This window comes from Camelus dromedarius, chromosome 2 (assembly GCF_036321535.1).
Source record: "Camelus dromedarius isolate mCamDro1 chromosome 2, mCamDro1.pat, whole genome shotgun sequence".
Classification (NCBI taxonomy): domain Eukaryota; kingdom Metazoa; phylum Chordata; class Mammalia; order Artiodactyla; family Camelidae; genus Camelus; species Camelus dromedarius.
In genome coordinates, this window is record NC_087437.1 from 27,468,906 (window position 1) to 27,489,297 (window position 20,392).

At 43.2% G+C, this 20,392-nt stretch overlaps 1 protein-coding gene across 1 annotated transcript in view; it reads left to right on the forward strand.

Moving 5' to 3' along the window:
- The window catches only part of MED12L (mediator complex subunit 12L), a 294,791-nt gene that overhangs the window by 37,236 nt on the left and 237,163 nt on the right, over positions 1–20,392 (forward strand). The window contains exons 5-6 of the mRNA XM_031449309.2: positions 583–742; positions 18,093–18,262. Coding sequence (XP_031305169.1) covers positions 583–742; positions 18,093–18,262 — 330 coding nt within the window. The remainder of the gene's footprint in view (positions 1–582; positions 743–18,092; positions 18,263–20,392) is intronic.

Here is a 20,392-nt window from a genome sequence, read left to right on the forward strand (position 1 = left end):
CCTACTTTCAACTAGTGAATTAATTATCCAGCTATTTCCAGCTCAGTGCTTATTAGGCAGATCCACTGATTCATCCCTTTAGCCTCTATTTTAAATTTTGGGCTAAGGGCACTTTTAGAAGCTTTCTGGAAATTGTCATTCTTATGAAATATTACAGTTGAAAAACTTTATACAAAAGTGTTCTTCGATAAAGTGCAGAGTAGTGATAGCTTTTCACTTGATCTGTCCCTTCCAATTTTGAGATAAATTCCTTGGAGGACTGTCAGGAAATTATTTTCCCTATTTTGTTGATATGATGAGTGGCTTTAGGCATCTGAGAATTTGAAAATAATTTGTTTTCATAAGTAAGAGAGCACAACTGATAAAACTGTGTTGCCAACGTGCTAAACATAGTTTGATTCTTTTCTCTTACAATTTGCTTATATATATATTTTTTTTCAAACTGCATGTGCTGTTTGAAAACCCATTCAGGGTATACTTTGTTATAGCCAGCAGGAACTCAGTCTCTTTCTTTTGCTTCCCTTTTCTTGCCTAGCGACAGACATAATCTGTGATGATTAAAAATATGTTATTTCTTTTTAGGTCCCCATCTTTAGTAAAAAAGAAGATGTTTTTGCATATTTAGCTAAGTATTCAGTGCCAATGGTTCGAGCAACGTGGCTGATCAAGATGACTTGTGCCTATTACTCTGCTATTTCTGAAGCGAAAATTAAGAAACGTCAGAGTACTGATCCCAATTTGGGTAAGTGAGACAGTATGATATGTCTTACATTTCACCAGTGATTCTGTGAGTAATTGTTTCCTGTGCCTGCGGTACACAGTGGCGAGGTGAGTCCTGAGAAGGCCAGGGGTCGCCTGTGGAGTGGGTGGGGGGCTGGTCCTGCTCACCCAGGGGCAGATCCCGGATTCCATCAGCAAGTCCTGTTGCTCTGCCCTCCAGAACGCTCCGGTCTGCACACCTTTCACCACTGCAGTTGCTGAAATGCTGCTTCAAGCCCCGCTCATCTCTTGGCTCGGCTACGGTGGCAGCCTCCTAACTGGCCTTCCTGCCCTTTTTTTTGCTCCTCACATTCTGTTCTAGTCTCCCCACAACTGCTGTGCTGATCCTCCAGCCTCCACCAGATCATATCGTGTCCCTGGTTACAACTTTATGGTAGTTTCTCATGACACTTAGAGTAAAGATCCGGATTCTTTCCCGTGGCCCTCGGCGCCGTCCGCGATCTGCGCCCTCTTCCTGCAGTGTTCCAGCCACATAGCCTCCCTCCTGTCCTCTAAGTGCCACACAGCTCCCTTTCTCGGCGCTCTGCGTTTCCTCCTCCCTGTACCCGGGTTGCTCTTCCCTGGGGTGTTTGCCCGCTTCCCACTCTTCACCGAGACTTTGGCGCAAGGGTCATTTCCCCTGGAGGTTCTCTCTGGCCACCTAACTAAATACTAGATAGCATTTCATCTCTTTCTCACCTTCCTCCCAGTTATGTTCTCATGTGTTGTTACTTTATTCACAGCACATTTCTCTGTCTGAAATTATCCTTTAAGATTTTGTGTCTGTCACCACCCCCATACACACACAGAAACACAGACACACACATGCACTGGCTTGTGGTAGATATTCATTGAATGAACTGAAGGAAACTATTTTCAGTCAGTCTTTGCTGTTTGGTGACTAGACAGTGACTCCTTGAGGTGGTGCTAAAACATTGTTTATAAAAGTTTTGATGCTACAGGAGAGATGTGCACAGAGAATTATTTATGAAGATGTCCACTTAAAGATTAGGTTTTACAAATAATTCTTTATGAAATAGAAACATGATTTTTTAAGGAAGACCCCTCAACTACAGAGCTCTGAGAGGCAGGGTCAGAAAGTACAGATGTCCTCAGATCCAGACGGCATCCTAGATAAGTGAGTCGGGTGAAGGGCTTGGGCACAGGTTGGGGGCCTTAGTGGACTGGAGGGTGGAGCCCACTTGAAAAGCATGAAGACTTAAATTCAAAACAAAAAAATGGCCTAATTCCATGACTGCCCACTTTGAGGTCAGCGTTACCTCATGTGTGTTAAAACAAATAAGCAAAAGTGAACGATACTTAAAATAACACTGTGTAGTGTATGTATGTACGTATCAAGAAAAAAATGTGAGGAAATAATTGACAAAGTTAACAATGATTGTCTCTGAGTGTCGTTTTCATAGGAGTCTTTTGTTAAGTCTACATCTAATGTTTTTTCACCAGCTTATTATGTTATGGGGGGAAACAAGAAGAATGCCCGTTTTTATTACTAAAATAGTACCTTCTCATTACAATATCTTCAAATGGTGCTGAAGTAGGTAAAATACAGTGTTTAAGTTTCTTTTCTCCCTTCTCCGTGTTTTCCTTCTTGAACTTTCCTACATCATACACAAACACATATGTGCAATTCTTTTTTTAAAAATAGGGTTTTCTGTCTGTCTATTTGTCTAATCTATCTAATCTATTTATTTGTTTATTGAGTTTTTTTGAGGGGGATGGTAATTAGGTTTATTTATTTAATGGAGGTACTGGGGATGGAACCCAGGCAGGACCTTGTGCATGCTGAGCACACACTCTACCAGTTGAGCTCTACCCTCCCCCCACATATATGCATTCTTGCTATCTGTGTATCCAGCTATCTGTCTTGCTAGCTAGCTGTCTTTCTCTACACATATGTCCATTGCATTTATTAATACTTCTCCCCACAACCTGGATATCTAGTCGCTTAACTAGCCACCTCTACTTTGATGATGACTAGGCTGAACCCTAACGTATATCAAATCAAAGTCTTGATTTCTCACCAGCTCTAAACTTGCTCCTTCCTCAGACTTCTCCTTAGTAAATGTTACACGGAGTCATTGGGTAGGTGAAGGTAAAAACCATATTGTCACCCTGGACTTTGATCTTTCTCTCACAACTCTGCATTCACTCTCTCAGGAATCTTGCCAGCTTTACTTTCGGAATACAGTCAGAATCCGACAGCGTGTTCTTCCTTGCGCTGTCACTCCTCTGGCCCCAGAGCACCACCACCACCGCCACCACCACTTTGCCTGCGCTGTTTATTGCAGGGCCTCTAGCTGGTCTTGTTTCTTCTCTTGCTCCCCTAACGATGACTTTCTACTTCATAGATCCCGCTGAGACAGAAATCAGGCCGCATGCCTGTGCGCGGCACCCTCTCACAGCTGCCTGTCTCACTCGGACTGGTACCTCTGCTGCCACCAGTGGCCTGTGCGCAGTTTCCGCCTCAGGCGTTGACCGGGGGTACCACTGTCCCCCCCACCCTCCGATGTTCCCCGGCCTCGCCGTCTCCCACTGCCAGCTTGGCTCAGAGGGCACTTCCTCAGAGAAGCATTCTCGGACCATTCCAGCCAAAACACCATCTCCCTGGCGCCCCGTCTGCCTGTCCTGCTTCACTTTTCTTCTTAGCTCTTAATGCCTCTCATGCTATATTTTACTTTATTCATCACCTATCTCTGCTGACTCTCCACTACAGTGTGTCTTTGTGAGAAATTTTGTCAGGTTTGTTCCTTGCTGGGTCTCCATGCATACAGATGCTCAGTCTTTTTTCATAAATAAGTGAATAATTAGTCTTGAAGCATTTGTGTGCAGATGCACACATGCTTTTTTCCCCCCTCTAATTTCCCCCAGTTCATGGTCCTTGGAAGCACCAGCATCACTGGCTGCAGTGGAGAGAGACTCCTCTGTTCCTCAGCTGCTGCTCATGTTTTCTGATAACTTGTTCCTGTTCATGTTTTCCTTGATGTTCAGTTTAATCTGATTTTAACTGTCACAGAAAGGCAAAGAAAAAGGTGATCATGCAGGGACGATTCTACCAAATGAAATGTAAAGCAGCTTTAGGACAAATGAAGGTCTGATCATCATTGTGAAGAATGTGTAGCTAGAGTTTCTAGGAGTCCGGGATGTAAAGGTGTTGACCAGGACCACGTAATTTCCTCTGTGAATAGAGGGAAGCCTGGCTCCCATGTTCTACTCAGAACATCACGGACTTCTTTTTGGATTTGTTACTTCTCCTATTAATTTTCTTACCAGTGTGACCAGTTGCTTTGGGGGGAGGATTGTTTCCTAACCCCCTCCCCCCGCCAGCTAAAATTTCTGTTATTTGCATACCCGCTATTCTGTGGGTGTTTGATTAGGTTCACCCACCAGCTGTATTTCCTCTTCTTTCATAAACCACACAACACATATGAGTCTGTTTTCGACTCAGTTTATTTACAAAGTATTACATGATCTTTATGGTTATTCGTATGCATTAAAATGTGTGAACATTAAAGCCATGAATATCAAGTGCCTACTGTGCTTTTCTCACAGTAGAGTTTAAAAGCTTTGACCTAAAAAATGCTTTAGGCCAAAAATATTTTTAAAATGCATGAATTTAAGGAGATCCCCCCTAACCTCTTAGGTCCAGCATCTCGGAAAGAGACTTTGTAAACTCACTGAATCTTTGGGCTGTATTCATCCCAGCGCTGCTGCTACGTGGCTGGGTGATTGACAGCAAAGTCCTTCCTCTCTCCGCACTTGGGTCTTCTCAGCCTTGATCCAATCCACAGGCCATGTGGCCTTTGTCATGTTCTTCAGCCTTTCTTGTTTTTGGCCCTGACATTTTTGAAAGGGACAGGGTTATTTTGTTAGAATATCCCTTGATTTGTGTTTGTCCAGGGGCTTAGAACAGATTCAGTTTTTCAGTTTTGCACTTTTGGTGGGAGGATCGCTGAAGTGTCGCTGAGAGCATCTCAGTACCTCCCATCGCCTTGTCCTAGGACCGGCTGTGAGAACTTTGATCTTTTGAGCAATGTGATGCGGATTTCTCCACCGCAAAGTTACTGTTTTATTCTGTAATTAATTAATAGGCAATTTAACTAGATAACTATCCAATTGCTCTTTCTATATTCTTATGTGTGTTTTAAAAATGCAAATGTAGTGCACTATTTATACTATATGAAAAGAGCACCCAGTTTCAAATATCTGATCTTGGTTTGCTATCACTGCTCCACCTGATATCGCTCTACTTTGTCTTTAGCACCTCCTTCAGCTTCCTTTAGCAAATTACACAGTGCGTTTGGAAGCATTTGGCTGTGTAGACACAGGCATAATGCGGCAAGTTTCACACCCCAAGCAAGCTATACAGCCAAGCAAGCACACACATATATATGTGTTGGATTGGATTAAACTGCATACACTTCAGAAGATTAACTTGCAGTAATAGATTCTATGTTCTGGCTTTGATAGTGAAAAGAATCGTTCGGCACGTTTGGGGCAAGATTGACTAGCGAGTGTCACCCTTTTCTGGCGTTGGTTTTATGGCCTCCGTTGACTTGATGATTGTTCTTAGGATTTATAAAGTGTGTTCAGTAGAAATGGCCTTTATTCCTTTGTAATAGAAACGTATGTTTTGTTTTCAGTTCCTACATTCAGTGTTGGAACAGAGGTGTTAAGCACTGCTGCTTGGTTTTATTGAAGAGAGTTTTTCCTCAAGTTAAGTGGGCTAACGGCAACAAGGGAGCAGGCCTGTTGTGTAAATTCTTTAAACGTAGCAACACAGAGATCCTCACTGTCATTATGCAGAGAGTTACAGATCTAAGATGTGGATTCAGTGAGTTGCTGCCCTGGGGAGCCTGCACCAGGCAGGGACGTACCCCGTGCAGTGTGTACCCAAAGGGGAGAGGAGCAGGAGGGGCCTTGGCTTTCTGGGTGAGGTTTGACGTGTGATTTCGGGAGGGGGCGTCAAAGAATTATTTGACCTGGACACATCCTAACATCACAGCAGAGGTTTTTAAATAGAGGTGAATTAGGGAAGCTTGGAAGAAGAGATTGTAATTCTCCGTCTTGCATGAGACCTAAAAAGGTGGTTACGGTGAACATGATGCTTAGAAAATGCCTTCTAATAGGTGAGTGGACCAGACTCGAGGGAAGGAACACCAGGCATAATACGTATTTGGGTTCCAGTAATTTTTGGAATTGAACGAAGTTTCATTTTTAAAACAAGGATATTTAGTTGTCTTCAATGTTTTGAGCTCACCAGAGAAAAGCATTTAAAATGCACTAGCTAATACTTAAAAATATAAGAGTAAAACTTACACAGAGTTACGTAATTAAACTCTTCGAACAGACTGGAAACTGGGGCTTTATAGTAAATAGCACAGAGCCTTGTACATTTATCTGCAGGAATTTTCCTTACAATAAGGAGGAGTCTTACTGTTGCTGAGTTAACGAGTTACATGAGTCTGTTGTGTGGCTGCAGTATTGCTGCCATTCTTGCCATCACTGTGGCAGTGTTCCTTGAGTGGTACAGCATCCCCCTATGCAGCGAGCGGGGTTTCCATCCTCCGGACAGTCCTAGCTTGAATCGGCTCCTGACACGTGTTGTGAAAATGAGCTTTTCTGCCTGGGGAGGGGGTGCTTCCTCCTTTTACTGTTGGACCCTAAGAAGGTGTTTCCTGTTGGCTTGTGTGAGGATTGCTGGTCCCTCCCCAGGTCTCCCAGGATGGCAGTGGTGCACCATGGTACCCCCCATATTTTAGTGAACACTTGCTAGGCCCTGTGTTTACTCTGTCCATTCTCTGATTTATTATTCAGAAGCTCTGTGAGAGAGAGAGTTTATTTCCACTTCACAGATGAGGACACCGCTGTGCAGGTGGGCGCAGAGCCCCTCAGCACGTGTGTCCAAACTAGGCCCTGAAGCCTGGGCTGGGCTTCATGCTGGTCGCTGGAGACAGAGGGGGAGAATGTCATCACTGCCCCCTCGGGGTTCACAAGTCGGAGGGGATAGGGGCACACAGCCAGACAATCCAATATTAGAGAAGAAAGGAAGAGCTAGCAGTGAAGTGAGTGAAAGGCAGAGGGGGCCCCACGGAGCTGGGGAAGCCCAGGGAGATCACAGAGGAAGTGCTGTTTGAGTATAGTTCTGGAAAAAGCAACATTTCCCAGGAGGACAGAGTTGGACGTCTGTTGCACAGGGAGTGGCATTTCCGGCAGAAGAATGGTGTCTGCAGAGAAACAGGGTCATTGGGCAGGCTGGCTGGCGGAGCTGCCCGGTTTATTTTCATCTGGTGCATCAGTCACCAGTGGGGCCGTGATGACAGGCTGTGGGGAGGCCTGTTTGCTAGAGTGGGGGACAATGGGGAGCCGTGGAAGGACTCCTCATTACTATGAATTTTGCTGCTTCTTGCCTGTAAAATGGAAGTAGTTGTCAGTACCTCCTAAGGATGAAATGAGTCAGTACTTCTACAGCGTTTAGAGTAGTGCCCGCCGTGCAGTAAGTGACCAGTGAGTGTAGACTATTAATAGGATGCCTCGGCTGGCGTGGACTACAGTTCTCACTAGCCAGTCTCGATTAATTATTGTATGCGTTGTCCTGGGAACTTTACAGACACTATTTGTAATCATTATAACGTGCTTGCAATATAGGTTTTATTCTTTCTGTGTGTGAGGGACCCGAGCCTCAGAAGTCAAGTAACGGCTGGCACAGACGAAGTGGACTTCCCAGAAGGTGTTTGCTCTTTCCTCCCCGCTGCAGCGTGATGGTTACCGTGGGGGATGTGCATGTTGTGGGTCTGGGCTCCGGGAGCCAAGAAGCATGGCTAGGGGAGAAAGGTGCTGTCAGGGAGCAGGCTGCAAGACGGGGGGCTGTGGGCTGGGAACAGGCTGCAGCGCGGGGGGCTGTGGGCAGGGAATAGGCTGCAAGATGGGGGGCTGTGGGCAGGAAGCAGGCTGCAGGACAGGAGGCTGTGGGCAGGGAACAGGCTGCAGTGTAGGGGGCTGTGGGCAGGGAGCAGGCTGCAGCGCCGGGGGCTGTGGGCAGGGAACAGGCTGCAAGATGGTGGGCTGTGGGCACGGAGCAGGCTGCAGCGCGGAGGGCTGTGGGCAGCATAGGAGGAGTCACAGCTGCAGTTCCCCCGGGTGCCATGGGGAGCAGGCAGAGCGCAGCCAGGTCCAGGGGGCCAGAGAAACGAGAGACAGATGAAGTTGCTTGCAAGATGAGCATCTCTAATTCTGGCTAGGAGTTACTTGGTGTTCAATATGGTGAAAAGTGACAAGATGTATCACAGGCATGAGGCCTTTTTTGGGGGGAAACAGATGGATTAAAAGAAGCTTAAAATGCTTCGTGGTTAAACTGCCCAGGGAGCTGCTCTGTTGACCCCCAGTTGTTTCCTCTGTACCCCTGAGGTTTTGTTGGGGTGGGTGAGAGACTTTCCTTGGTGAACTATACTCTTGGAACCACTATCCTTATCGCCCCCACAATACAAAGAAGAAACAGCTACCCTTCTTGCATGGTGGGTCATTAATTTGTGACATATTCACTGAGCCATTTGGACTGCAAAAATAAGCCCTGCTAAACACATAATTGACAGTCTGGTTTCTTATCTGAGCCAACCAGCTTACTTTCAGTTCGAGTCCTTGAAGACAGCACGTACTAACTTTTCTGATTCCAGGGACAAGCTTTTAGCTTCAGGTCAAGATTGCCTCCACATTTTCACATGTTCCTTGTTCCTTATTTTTCATAAAGGAGATATCTGCCTTGCTTACTATGAAAATAACCCTGAGGGCTGGACAGAAGTGCTTGCATAAGCACAATTTAAATGCGTGCTTTACTTAGTCATGAAGAATACGCTTTAGTTGGTGAGGTAACTCTGGCTATCTGGTAAAAACGACTCTCCAAAAGAAGGGACAGGACCTGCTAGTACAGCTTTGGCCACTGCAGCTGTCCCTTTCCTCAGCATCTTTCATGTAAAGGTTGTAGCATCCATTGATGAACCAAGCCCCAAACTGTCATTTCCTTGAGAATGGCTAGATGCTGGCATTCTTCTGAAAATGGGCTTCCCCTCATCAACTGTGCCAAGCCATAGTTCTTTCTAAAAAAGGCTGAGTAAACGCCTTTGATTGTCAGTTTTCAGAATAAGAATTGCTGCAGTTGCATAGTTAGTTGTAATAAATGAGTTTTTTTCTTATTTAAAAAAATTATCTTTGGTCATTGTTAGGGCTCACGAATATTCAGTCATTCAGTATTTTACAACCATTTACACTCATGGTTCATTTTAGTGTTCAGATTGTCTCAGAGTTGGCCAGTGGAAGATGTTTCAAGCTCTTTTGTATCCTTTGACATGATACCATTTGACTTAGAGCACCTCCTTGCTTTTTGGCATCCAATGATGTCCCAGGCTCATCTTGTGTTTTTTCTGCCTCAGATCTGCAGTCAGCCATTTCTCTGTGGAACCTTACTTCTTTCTGGTGGGAAATGATATTTAGAAATCAAGATCTAGGTGCTGAAGTTTCTCATTGCTACCAGGATGTCATGGTATCTATGTCCTGCAGTGGATGGATGGTTATATGTATATCTGTGTGTGCAAGTGTGTGCACACATGTTGTGCATGCATATGGGAGTTTATATTCCTATTTCCAATTTATCTGTAACATCTCTAGTTAACATTAAAGAGTTTTATTAATTTCTTTGATTTTATGTTTATCTCATATCTGTTACGTGGACAGTGAATGATTTCTGGTAGCAAGGACATGGTTACTTATTTGTTTTACCCTGCTAGAAACATAGACTAGCTTCAGAATTAAAATCTGCTATATGTTGGGAAGAAAGGAAATATGTAAGTACATAACGTCTTGGTGGGAAGTAAAAGAGAGCTGAATATTCTATCATAGTAGGAAGCCAATAGATAATGCTTAAAATCAGGAAGTACAACTGCAAATATGTTGCTTAGAGATAAAGAGGAAAACCAAAGGAACACAATGGATGAAAGAGTTGAAAATGCTTTCGCAGAATGGAAATTGGAGGGGAGGGGTTATGGACAGTGGGCTGCTGTTTTCACAGGAAGTCACATCGAGCTATTGGACTCTAAGACATTGGCAAGTGTAACTTGGATGTGAAGAAAAAGTTCTAATCTCAGTCCCAAATTATTACTCTCTATTTTTGTCATTGTTGATACCTTTTCTGGAAGATACCTTGCTGTAAAAATGTGTTTTATGGAAAAGTTTTGAAGGAAGTTCAGGGAATGCATTAGAATTTCAGTTCTTCTTAGATAATATTATAAAGGCAAGTACTTGCTGCTTGGGCCTTAACAAAAATTGGAAGACTTTGAATCTTTTTCCAGATGTATAGCTGTTCAGTTAATTGGATGTGTAAAATTTACAAAGACTTAAAAATTGTGGTGGAAAACACATAAAATTTATCCTCTTAACCATTTAATGTGTATAGTACGGTGTCAACTATCTGCACATTGTTGTGCAACAGATCCCCAGAACTTTTTCATCTTTTAAAACAATCTCTATGCTCGTTGAATAAACTCCCCTCTCCTCCCCTCCCCGAGGCTCTGTCAACCACCGTTGTTCTTTCCTGATTTATATAAACTTTTAAAAGTTCTCACCAAGTTTAATGTGCTGCAGTGTGACTCTGAATTCCACACTGTTGCCCTGTGGAAACATACTTCAGCTTTTTCTAAAGTAAAAGTGTCACAGTCTGTTCCATGGTAAGAGTGCCCGTGTGTGGCAGTGGTGTTTGTTGGTGTGTGCGTGCGTGTTTACAGTCGGTTAAATTTTTGATGAAATCAAAGTAATGTCTGCTCGTGATTGCTTTTGAATTTCTTGGAGAAATGCATTCAGAGAACTTCTTATATTTCTTTTGAATAAAGAGTGATTTAGGTTAAAAAAAATACATATTAAGATTCTCTGCATTGGAGTACATGCTGTAGAGAATTGTAACCAACTGGAGGCTGTGCTATCTGCCTTCAAGGGGCCTCCCTTAAAGGCATTTTTTGGGGAAACAAGATGTAGACCTAAAACATGGAGCAACAGTCAGTACATATAATTACCTGTGATCATACAGGAAAAGAGGGGGAGACTGGAGAAATTAGGAGAAGTTTTCTGAAAGAGCTAAATATGGGTGAACTACCTGGTCCTGAATTAAAACAACAGGTTAATGAAAACAAACACATTGAATTTAGCACCCCCCCGCCCCTCTGGCTCTGTGTTCACATCTCTTTCGACGGCACCGTGCTCTGCTCAGCCACCTGCCCTCCTGGGAAATCTGGAAGCTGCCTGCCGCTCTCTTTTTCTCTCCACTATCAGGTTAGTGACAGATGCCACCTGACTCTCTTGTTCCCCCCTCAGTCACCTTCCCACTGGACTTTGCAGCCTCCTTTCAATTCGTCTCCCCCACAACTTCTGAGAGAGTCTTAATTTACATATCTTATCTCATCGTTCCTTAAAATCCTCCAGTGGCTTTCAATCATTTGTGGTAAAAAAGCAAACTCCACAGCTTGTCACTGCCTGGGCTACTGGTTATCAATGGCAGATTTCTGGACCCCACTCCAGACTTACCGGGTTGAAATCTCCAGTTGGAGCTAAATCTGTGTGTCTGATGTGCGCCCTCTGGTGATCATTTTGTGCACTAGTGTTTGAGGCCCCCCTGGCTGGGCCACCTGCCGGGCTTGCCTCAAGGATGACCCTCTCTCCTGTTGCCTCGCTGCTGTCTGCGTGGCCTGGGACATTACACACTGCTGCTTCTGTCTGTGGAACTCCTCTGTCCCTCCTTTCGAGACGTGGCTCACACATCCTGTTGCTTCCACTCCTGTGTCCCATGGCTGGCAGAGCACTTACCTCGCTTCTGTCAGTGTCTGTGTCCCTGTGTCCCCCTACCTGGAGGATGAATCGCCTCACGTAGGGGCTGCTTTCTCCTCACCTTTGTAGCACCAGACCCCTGGAGAGCTTCTGGCTCATAGTAGGCATGTAATGCTTGCTGCCAAACACCCATAGTGTTTATTTTACCTTAAATTGTCACCTTGATTCCCAAGTAACAATACTTAGTGTCATCACAGTAAATAAAACCAGAGAGAAACGGCCAGTTAAAAAACAACATGGCAGAATGGCAGAATTATTCCCCCCGACAAAAACAGGTACCCAGTATTTGCCTCTCACTCAACACCAGCGTCTGTAGGAAATTCTGTTTAAGAGGAAAACTTTTCTAAAGCATAAAAAAGATTTCAGTAATTGATGGCACCAGAGCACTTCCACTGAGTGCCAGCAGCCCGTCTCCCCCAGCCCTTTCCCCTACCTTCCAGCCAGAGGGCCTGAGTTCCCTGCCTGACCGTTCAGCAGGAAGCAGTGTTCCAGCCCCCGGCTGGCTCCCTGCTGGCCCCCGTCCCCTGCCCTGCGGCAGCCCTTTGACTTGGGCTGTTGTTGACCCCAGCAGCCAGCCTGCACACCACTGCTGCTTTCATCCCCAGGGTGAGCAGCGGCTGGCGCCTGAATGGGGGTTTCAGGTGTCCTGGGGGTCATTTTATAGAATGCAACTGATTATCTTTTTAAAGCTTTTTATTATGGATGTTTCAAACCTATACAGGGATAGGAGACTGTAACAAAGATTCTATCACTTACCACCTGGGTTTGACTGTTCACTCCTGGCCACGCTGGTTCCTGCCCCTGTTCCCCTCCCTCCCCCCCCCCCCGCCCCCTCAAGGCCATGTCATGTCAGAGTGGGTGACTTTCTGTCCGTGTGGAGCAGTCTTTTCTTACACTTCATGATGATGAATTTTTATTGGCAGCAACGTATTTGGGGAAAACATTAAAAAATTGTATAATTGCTCTACTGAGATATAATTCACATTTTACAGTTCGTTTTAAGTGTGCTGTTCAGTAGTTTAGAATATGTTCGGAGTTGTGAGACCATCACTACATTGTAGAGTGTTCCTTGGAAGGAGTCTCGTACCCGTTAGCAGTCACTTCCCATTTCCCCTCAGTACCCCTCAGCTCTATGGATTTGCCTATTCTGGACATTTCGTATAAGTGGAATCATAACATATGTGGCTCTCTGAAACAAGTTTCTTCCAGTTAGCGTAATGTTTTCAAGGTTCATCCATGTAGTATTTACCAGTAGTTCATGACTTCTTAGGTCTGAATGGTTATTCCATTATAGGCATATGACACATTTTATTTACTTGTTCATCAGTTGACGGACATTTGGCTTGCTTTCACTTTTTGACTATTATGAATCATGCTGCTGCAAACATTTGTGTACAGATCTGTGTGTGGACGTGTGTTTTCACTTCTCTTGGGTGTGTAACTAGTTGTGAAATTGGTGAGTTAGATGATGACTCTATGTTCAACCTTTTGAGAAAATGCCAAACCGCTTTCCACAGTGGCTACACCCAGCAATGCGGGAAGGTTCTGATTTCCACAGATTATCACCAGAAGTTGTTATTATCTGTCTTTTTGTTTGTAACTGTCCCAGTGGTACCTTGCTGTGGTTTGGATTTGCACTCGCTGGTGGCTGACGATGTTGAGCATCTTTTCACGTGCTTATCATCCATTTGTTTATCTTTGGAGAAATGCCGACTCAGATCCTTTTCCCATTTGAAAAAATGGGTTGTCTTTTTATTACTGAGTTGTAATCATTCCTTATGTAGTCTGCATCCAAGTCAGATAAATGATTTGCGAATGTTTTCTCCCAATTTGTGAGTTGTCTTTTCACTTTGTTGATGGCACCCTTTGATCAAGAAAGCATTTTGACAACAGAAAACATGGGGAAAGTCTTTCAGTCATTTTATTGGGAGTTCAGAAATGGAGTGTGCAGTGCCTTACATAATGCTGACCGCCCTCCGCCCCCTAATCGGTCTGCACCAAAGTCAGGCTGTTTAAATCCTCCACACCCTGCAGTTTTGAGAAGCAGCCTGTTTCCACTGTGAAGAGGCAAGAACTATTTTACTGTAGTGGTGCAGCCTCAGGGAGCATGTTGAAAGATAACAGGTTTCTCCATCAAGGAGCCTGTCATCTTTGACTTAAAGAGCTGATTCAAGTGGGTCACTTCAAAGATGTGCACTTTCGTCTGTGGACTTGGAGTTTTTTTAAAAAAATAATCTTTGTTTCATCTACTTTATGTAGGGTGTTGCCAGTGGTTTTGATACAGGGAAAGAATTTAGCCAGGAAAATAAGCCTTCACAAAATTAAAAGATATATACACACACACACACATATATATGGTGTCTGTATGCATAACATTTATATTTATACTTATATTTACTGGAAATTTATAAAAAGGATTGAATAAGTTCCATATTTGCTTGGAACTTTGTAGCACATTAGTTAACAGGTGCTTCTAGTTGCATTGATTGTAATAAAGACAGAATTATTAGGGAATTTAGCATTTTCCCTACTATGGTGTTTGAAACCTTCTAGGTATGCAGTGATGAGTTTAAACTAGAAAGCAAAGATGTTTGTATGAAGATCTGAGAAGCGGAATAATTGAGGAGGAACTTGATTTTAATAGTTTTATTTTGGGAGGACCTTACAGTGCATTGATTCAAGTCAGTACTTAGATCTTGAGTGTGTAAGGCATAGTTTTATGGGGATGCAAGAGATGGAGGAAGTTATAACACATCGATTGGAGAAGAGAGACAGATCCCTGTTACGTGGTGGGCTGGTGTCCAGAGCCTGGAGAGGCTACATGTGAGATGTGACAGTTGAATTGGGCCCAGAAAAACTCCCACATGTGAACACGGATGAGTAGCTGAGGTGGAGCCTCGCAGACATGGGAGTCAGAGAGACAGCACCTTGAGCTGACAGCGTATGTAATGGTAGATAGTATTTGATTTTAATTCCCAGCTAAGGAGTTTGACCTTAATTCATTAAGGACTGCAGATCCATCGAAGGTTTTGGAACCATGAAATTGACATTGATTGATACGATAAATACTTGTCCAGACCAGCATGTCAGACCTTGCAGCTCCGCTGAGACAGAAGCAGGGTCTAACATCAGGGATAGTCAAGGTCTAACCTTTAGTTTCCTTTCTAAAAACTTTTCATGCCAATATTAATGATGGTAGTGACCACTTACTGATCCACTTCTGCACTGCGTGCGCTGGGCTAGGTAACTCATCCTTACAGTAGCTCTGACATCTGTGTGTTATGGATCCCTCTTGTTGAGATGAGGAAGTTGAGGTTTAGGAGGGTAGATGCCTTGCTCATCACTGAGTGCCAGGATTTGGACCCCGGGCCATCCTGTCCCAAAGTTCTTTCTGCCAGGAGCACTCAGTGTGGCCCTGCATTGCTTCCTGCTCTGTCACTTTGCCAGGACGCCCTCTCCATGAGCGTTGTTGCATTTGGGGTGCTCTGTGTTTGCCCCCAGGGTGTGTTCCTCCTCTCCTGAGCTCCCAGTTCTCTTATTAATACGGCAGATATTGCAGGCCCTGGGGGATCATCTTTTGATGTAACTTGGCACGTCTCTGTCCTCACCCGCAAAGTGTTTATTTTCATGTACTGGAGTGGGGCATCTCACACCTGTCTGTGTGGTTCTGGTTTACCTGGGTGACCTTGTGTTATGCCTGCAGTGGCTGGATCTGTAAAACGGTGGGGTGAACTTCATGACCTCTGAAACCCCTTCCGTTTTGGGGGTGAGGCATTAACAGAGAAGAATAGTGGCCTTGGGATACTTGGATGACAGGGAAAGCATTGTCCGAGGGACAGGCTGTACTTTTCAGCACTGACCCCCTCTCCACTCTCAGAAATGTTCGTGTTCACCAGCTGTCTGATGACCTGGCTCTGTGGACCTCAGTTCTGCTGGACCTCAACAAACTGGAGATGAGGCTGACTCCTCCAGGTTGCTTGATTCGACTTAGAGCTGCTCCGCTTTTGGAGCAGCCTCCTTGCTCACTTCCTGTGTCCTTTCTCCCTTTGAACCTCCCCACACCCCATGGTCTCTGTCCGTTCCTGTTGTCTTTTTATCTCCTGGAACCGGGTTCGCTCCAGACCCACTAAACCAGGATCTGGTGGGGTGGGCGAGGGGCTGGAGACAGTGGCATCGTGTAAGAGCTTCCCTGGCGCTTGCGTTTGCGGTCAGTCCGGGCTGAGGACCCCCACGGTCTGGCACTGCTGCCCTCGCTTCTCTCCTTTAACCTCCAGTCCTAACGAAGCATGAGAGGGGTCCGTGAATCCTAATAATTTTAAGGAGTGCATTACTAGTGCCATTTGTTATTTTCTGTTTTTAATTTTTGATGAAAGTATTGTATGCGTCCTAATTTTTTGGGGGGGAGGATTAGGATTGTTTGTTACTTATTTGTGTAATAGATTGAACCCAGGCCCTCGTGCATGCTAAGCACGTGCTCTGCCATTGGGCTGAACCCTCTAGTTCACACTAGACTGTCTGATGTCCCAGACCTCTGACTTGGTCTGATTTGATATGACAACTTCATGTCAGTTAAATACAGTTGAAGTTGAAATACACTACTAAGAGGTGTACAGTTGAATTTCATTTGAGTTTTAAAAAGAATTCAGATTGTGGGATGAAATACTCAGCATATTTTTAAAAAGATATGCGTATGTTTATGTAAACAGTCAAGCACACATAAAGACAAAAACTGAAAAGATATAAAAATATTTAATGATTATGAGGTTTTTTTTCTTCTCATATCTGCATTAGAAATTTTCTATAGTGAATGTTCTTCTGTATGAAAAAAAAAAGGCAATCTTGAAAAGAAAATACACTCTGGACAAAGTAGAGGGTGTGTGAATGTGTGTGTTATTTTTAGCTCTTGAGGCTAAAATACTCTGAGGGGATACTGAGAATAGTACCGTACAGAGAGTGAGTTAATAGCAAGGCTTGGCACACAAAAGCTAGGATTTGGATCCTCATTATTTTTGTTTTCGCTTATTATAGCTCAGCTAAACTCGTCTCATCTGCTGGTTGGCATTTGTTTTGTTGAACAAGTGACAGTCATGAGACTATTAGTCCATATCAGGGGCACCAGAAAATGATGACATTGGTAATTCATTGTTTTGTTTTTAGTGCGGCTGGAGTAATTTTAACAATGATATCTGTTATTGGTGATACTTTCTGAAGAACGATTACACCAGGAACAGAATGTTGACCTAGTATCTGTTCATCTGTTTGCATTGGCTTATTACTGGAGCAACGCATTGGAAACACGTGTGTTTGAATTTCAATTGTAAATAAGACAGCGTTAGAATAAGTGGTTTAGACCAAAACTTAGCAGTAGTTATCTCTGGGTACTGTTGTCAAGTAATTTTAACAGTACTTAAAAAATAAAAACAAAGTGCTCCATTTCTAACCGATATTTAGTTTCTACTCTTTTTTCAAAGTAGGTTCCTTTAAAAATAAGAAGGGAGGGGAACCTATCGCCAAAATAATGGGAAAACCGCATTGTGTGGTCATGTTTCTTCTGAAATGCTGTCTTGCTATCCTTGGGGAAATTTGACTGTGAACATGCAATTATTACATTTTTATCCACAAAATGGGCTGAAGTTGGTATCACATCCCTCATGGTTGCCAGAGGCAACACACTGATTTAATTTGTGCCCCTGTGGCAGATACCTTTGAATAATTTTAGTGATTTTGTTTTTACGTTGCCTTTTCAGTTTCCTTTTCAGTCTCCTGCCCTTTGCTGCTCACTGCTCTTGCTGATTGAGTTCTAAGCAGAGTAGAGTAATTGAGGGTCCAGACGGTTGTCCAAGAGGCGGCTATTCTCCTGTCCCTGGCGGTGCCCAGGGGAGTGGAGTCGACATGCTGTCTGGGCCCAGCCTGCAGGGAATGCCAGTCCTGTTACAGATGGACAAAAACAGAACAAGTCTTAATTAGGCGTGTTTGAACCCTGACATGGAGCCTGAAAAACAGACCCTAAGAAAGCTACATTTGGGGGGATTTTGAATTCTTTTGGAGTAGAATTGTGATTTTTGTGGAGTGCTCACCTCCACTGTTCTATTTCCCACTTGTGCCTCTGATATTTTTATTGTGCTATTAATTAACACAGAGGATCACCAGATAACACTTACTACGAGTGTAGCCATCTCTTCTAGGCTAGGGGGTCACAGAGGCACAAGGGGAGAGCTGGCCAGCACCCCTGCTGGCCAAGTGGGGCAGGTGTCATTACTTAAGGGCTTTGTGGCAGGAGTGCCTTTCTGAACAATGCTTGCATATGTATGCCAAAGCCATTTTTGTGTAATAGATGTTTTATTTTATAAGTACATCCTTAAGGTAACCGGAAAGAGGGAGAGAAAGTTAGGTCTTACAATCATCCTGTCTGGAAATGGACTTTTGTTTGTTTGTTTGTTTACATGCAGAGTGGACACAAATTTCTACCAGGTATCTTCGAGAGCAGTTGGCCAAGATTTCCGACTTTTACCACATGGCTTCCAGCACAGGGGACGGCCCTGTCCCTGTGCCACCAGATGTGGAGCAAGCTATGAAGCAGTGGGAGTATAACGAAAAGCTGGCATTTCACATGTTCCAGGTAACCCTCCCACGAAACGCAAGGCTGTTAGCGTGCTTTTAAGAGGAGAAGAGATTCCTTATAGTTTGCTTTTTGCAAGGGGTTAAAATATATTCTTATATGGATGAATACATTCAAAAAAGCCACCTGACATTTCTCACATTGACTTATATTAAAGGTATAACACCTTTGCCCTGAGATGACAGCTTCCCGTTGTACATATTGATCACAATGCTTTCAATGATGTCAGCTTTTTAAATGTCTAATTGCTTTGTAATTATGCTATTAAATGTAATCCTCCTAAACCTTTTGTTTTGCAAAAATTAGAGGTTTATTAAAAAATAATTTTGTGCATCCTGTCTTGTTGAGATCTCCTTTAGAGCTTCGTTATTCCAAAGAAAGGTCGTCTTAGTTTTGTTCACCTGCAGTTTAAAATGCAGTTGATCACGTGTGAGAAAGTTTTGAAAACTGTCAAGCAGTATGGAATTTAAAAAATAAAAAAATAAAAAATGCCATTGAGGGGAGGGGTACGGGCATGGAGGAATGAGTGACCGCTCATCCCGACACGCTGATATACATCATAGTGACCAGAAGAGGGCGCTTGTGCCATTATTTGCCTTGATCTTTTCTCCTGACAAGGAGGAAGGGAAAGTGTATTCAGCTGAAATTGCTGTCTTGATCAAAGAAGAAGGAAGTACAAAGGATGTGTGGTTACTAAATTGCCTCCTTAGAACTTTAATTATAATTTCCAGATGGTAAGCAACTTTTTCTTAGGGGTCGAAGTAGGAAAATGCCTGGTTCTTTAGGAAGTGGCATTGTTAGTTTTAAGTTGGTAAAAACCGTTCTTATGAATTCTAGTTCAATCTATCAGAGAACTGCTTTGGTCCTGCTCTGAGCTTTTATGACTTTTATAGAGCTGAGGATTTAGTCTGTGTCTCTGAAAAAGTGTCTCTCAGCATGCTTAATATCTTTGGAAGGATTACTTTGTGTATTAGGAACACTGAAATCAGTATCTCTTTTATATAGGAAGCAGGTCCTAAACTGATGAACCTAACTGGGATATTAATGTTAAAATTTTAAATTTCATTGTATTTTAATTCACCGTATACTGAAATGTGAAACTGCCTCTAGCATACACATGTGCAGACATGCATGTGCAGAAATCAAGGTGCAGGTTCATAACAAGCATCTTGAGGATGGACATTATGTAGTCATGGGAAGTCATGCTTACAAAGATTCTCTTTCTTTGGAACCTCTCATTCACAGTCTCTTATACCTTAATGCAAAGTTCCATTTTATTTATTTCTTAAAGTTTACTGGTCTGAAAATTTTAAATTGCAGTTTTCCTGTGGCTAGTCTTGTAACTCTTTTTTGACTAAGAGTTTAATTTATTTATTTTGAAGTACCATCAGTCACAATGTGGCAGTTTCTGGTGTACAGCACGATGTCCCAGTCATGCATAAACATATATATATTTGTTTTTGTATGCTTTTTCATTAGTAAGCGTTTTTAAAATTGGAAACTAGCAATAAGTAAATACTTTGACATCTTGTCCTATCAATGTGGTGTCACTGTAATGTTTTAAACATAGAAACTATAATTTATCAGTATATTTTTATACGAATCATCGATAATCATGGCAGTGGACCACTGGGGCTGCATAGTATAAGTCAAGTCGCTAGGAACAAAGTGGGACTTCACGTTAACTACTAACGTTGTTACTGGAATGACTAAAATTGTGAGTGTCTTTCCCAGAGAGCATAGCTCTTTATTTCTGTCTTGAAGATTCTTCTATCATGTGAATCATAATACAAAGCTATAATAAGAAATAAATATGTATGCACATGGAATGTCATAAAGAATGTGTATTTATATGTATGGGTATATGAAGGCAGCAGATGAAAATGTTAACAGTGCTTATGTCAGGAGGGGCTGCACCAACCCTGGGGGGCATTTTAGAAGTTTGTGGGTGTGTTATTTTTTAGTGTAGCTATGTTGGAATATTTATACATCATTTTATTATCAGTTCCTTTCATTTCTTTATGTTACAGTTAGACCATTATATTCATTTTTAAGGTTATATTTATAGGTAGGTTATGATATCTGAAATTCATTTTAGGAGAGAGAAGGAGGCTACTGGGGGGCACTGGA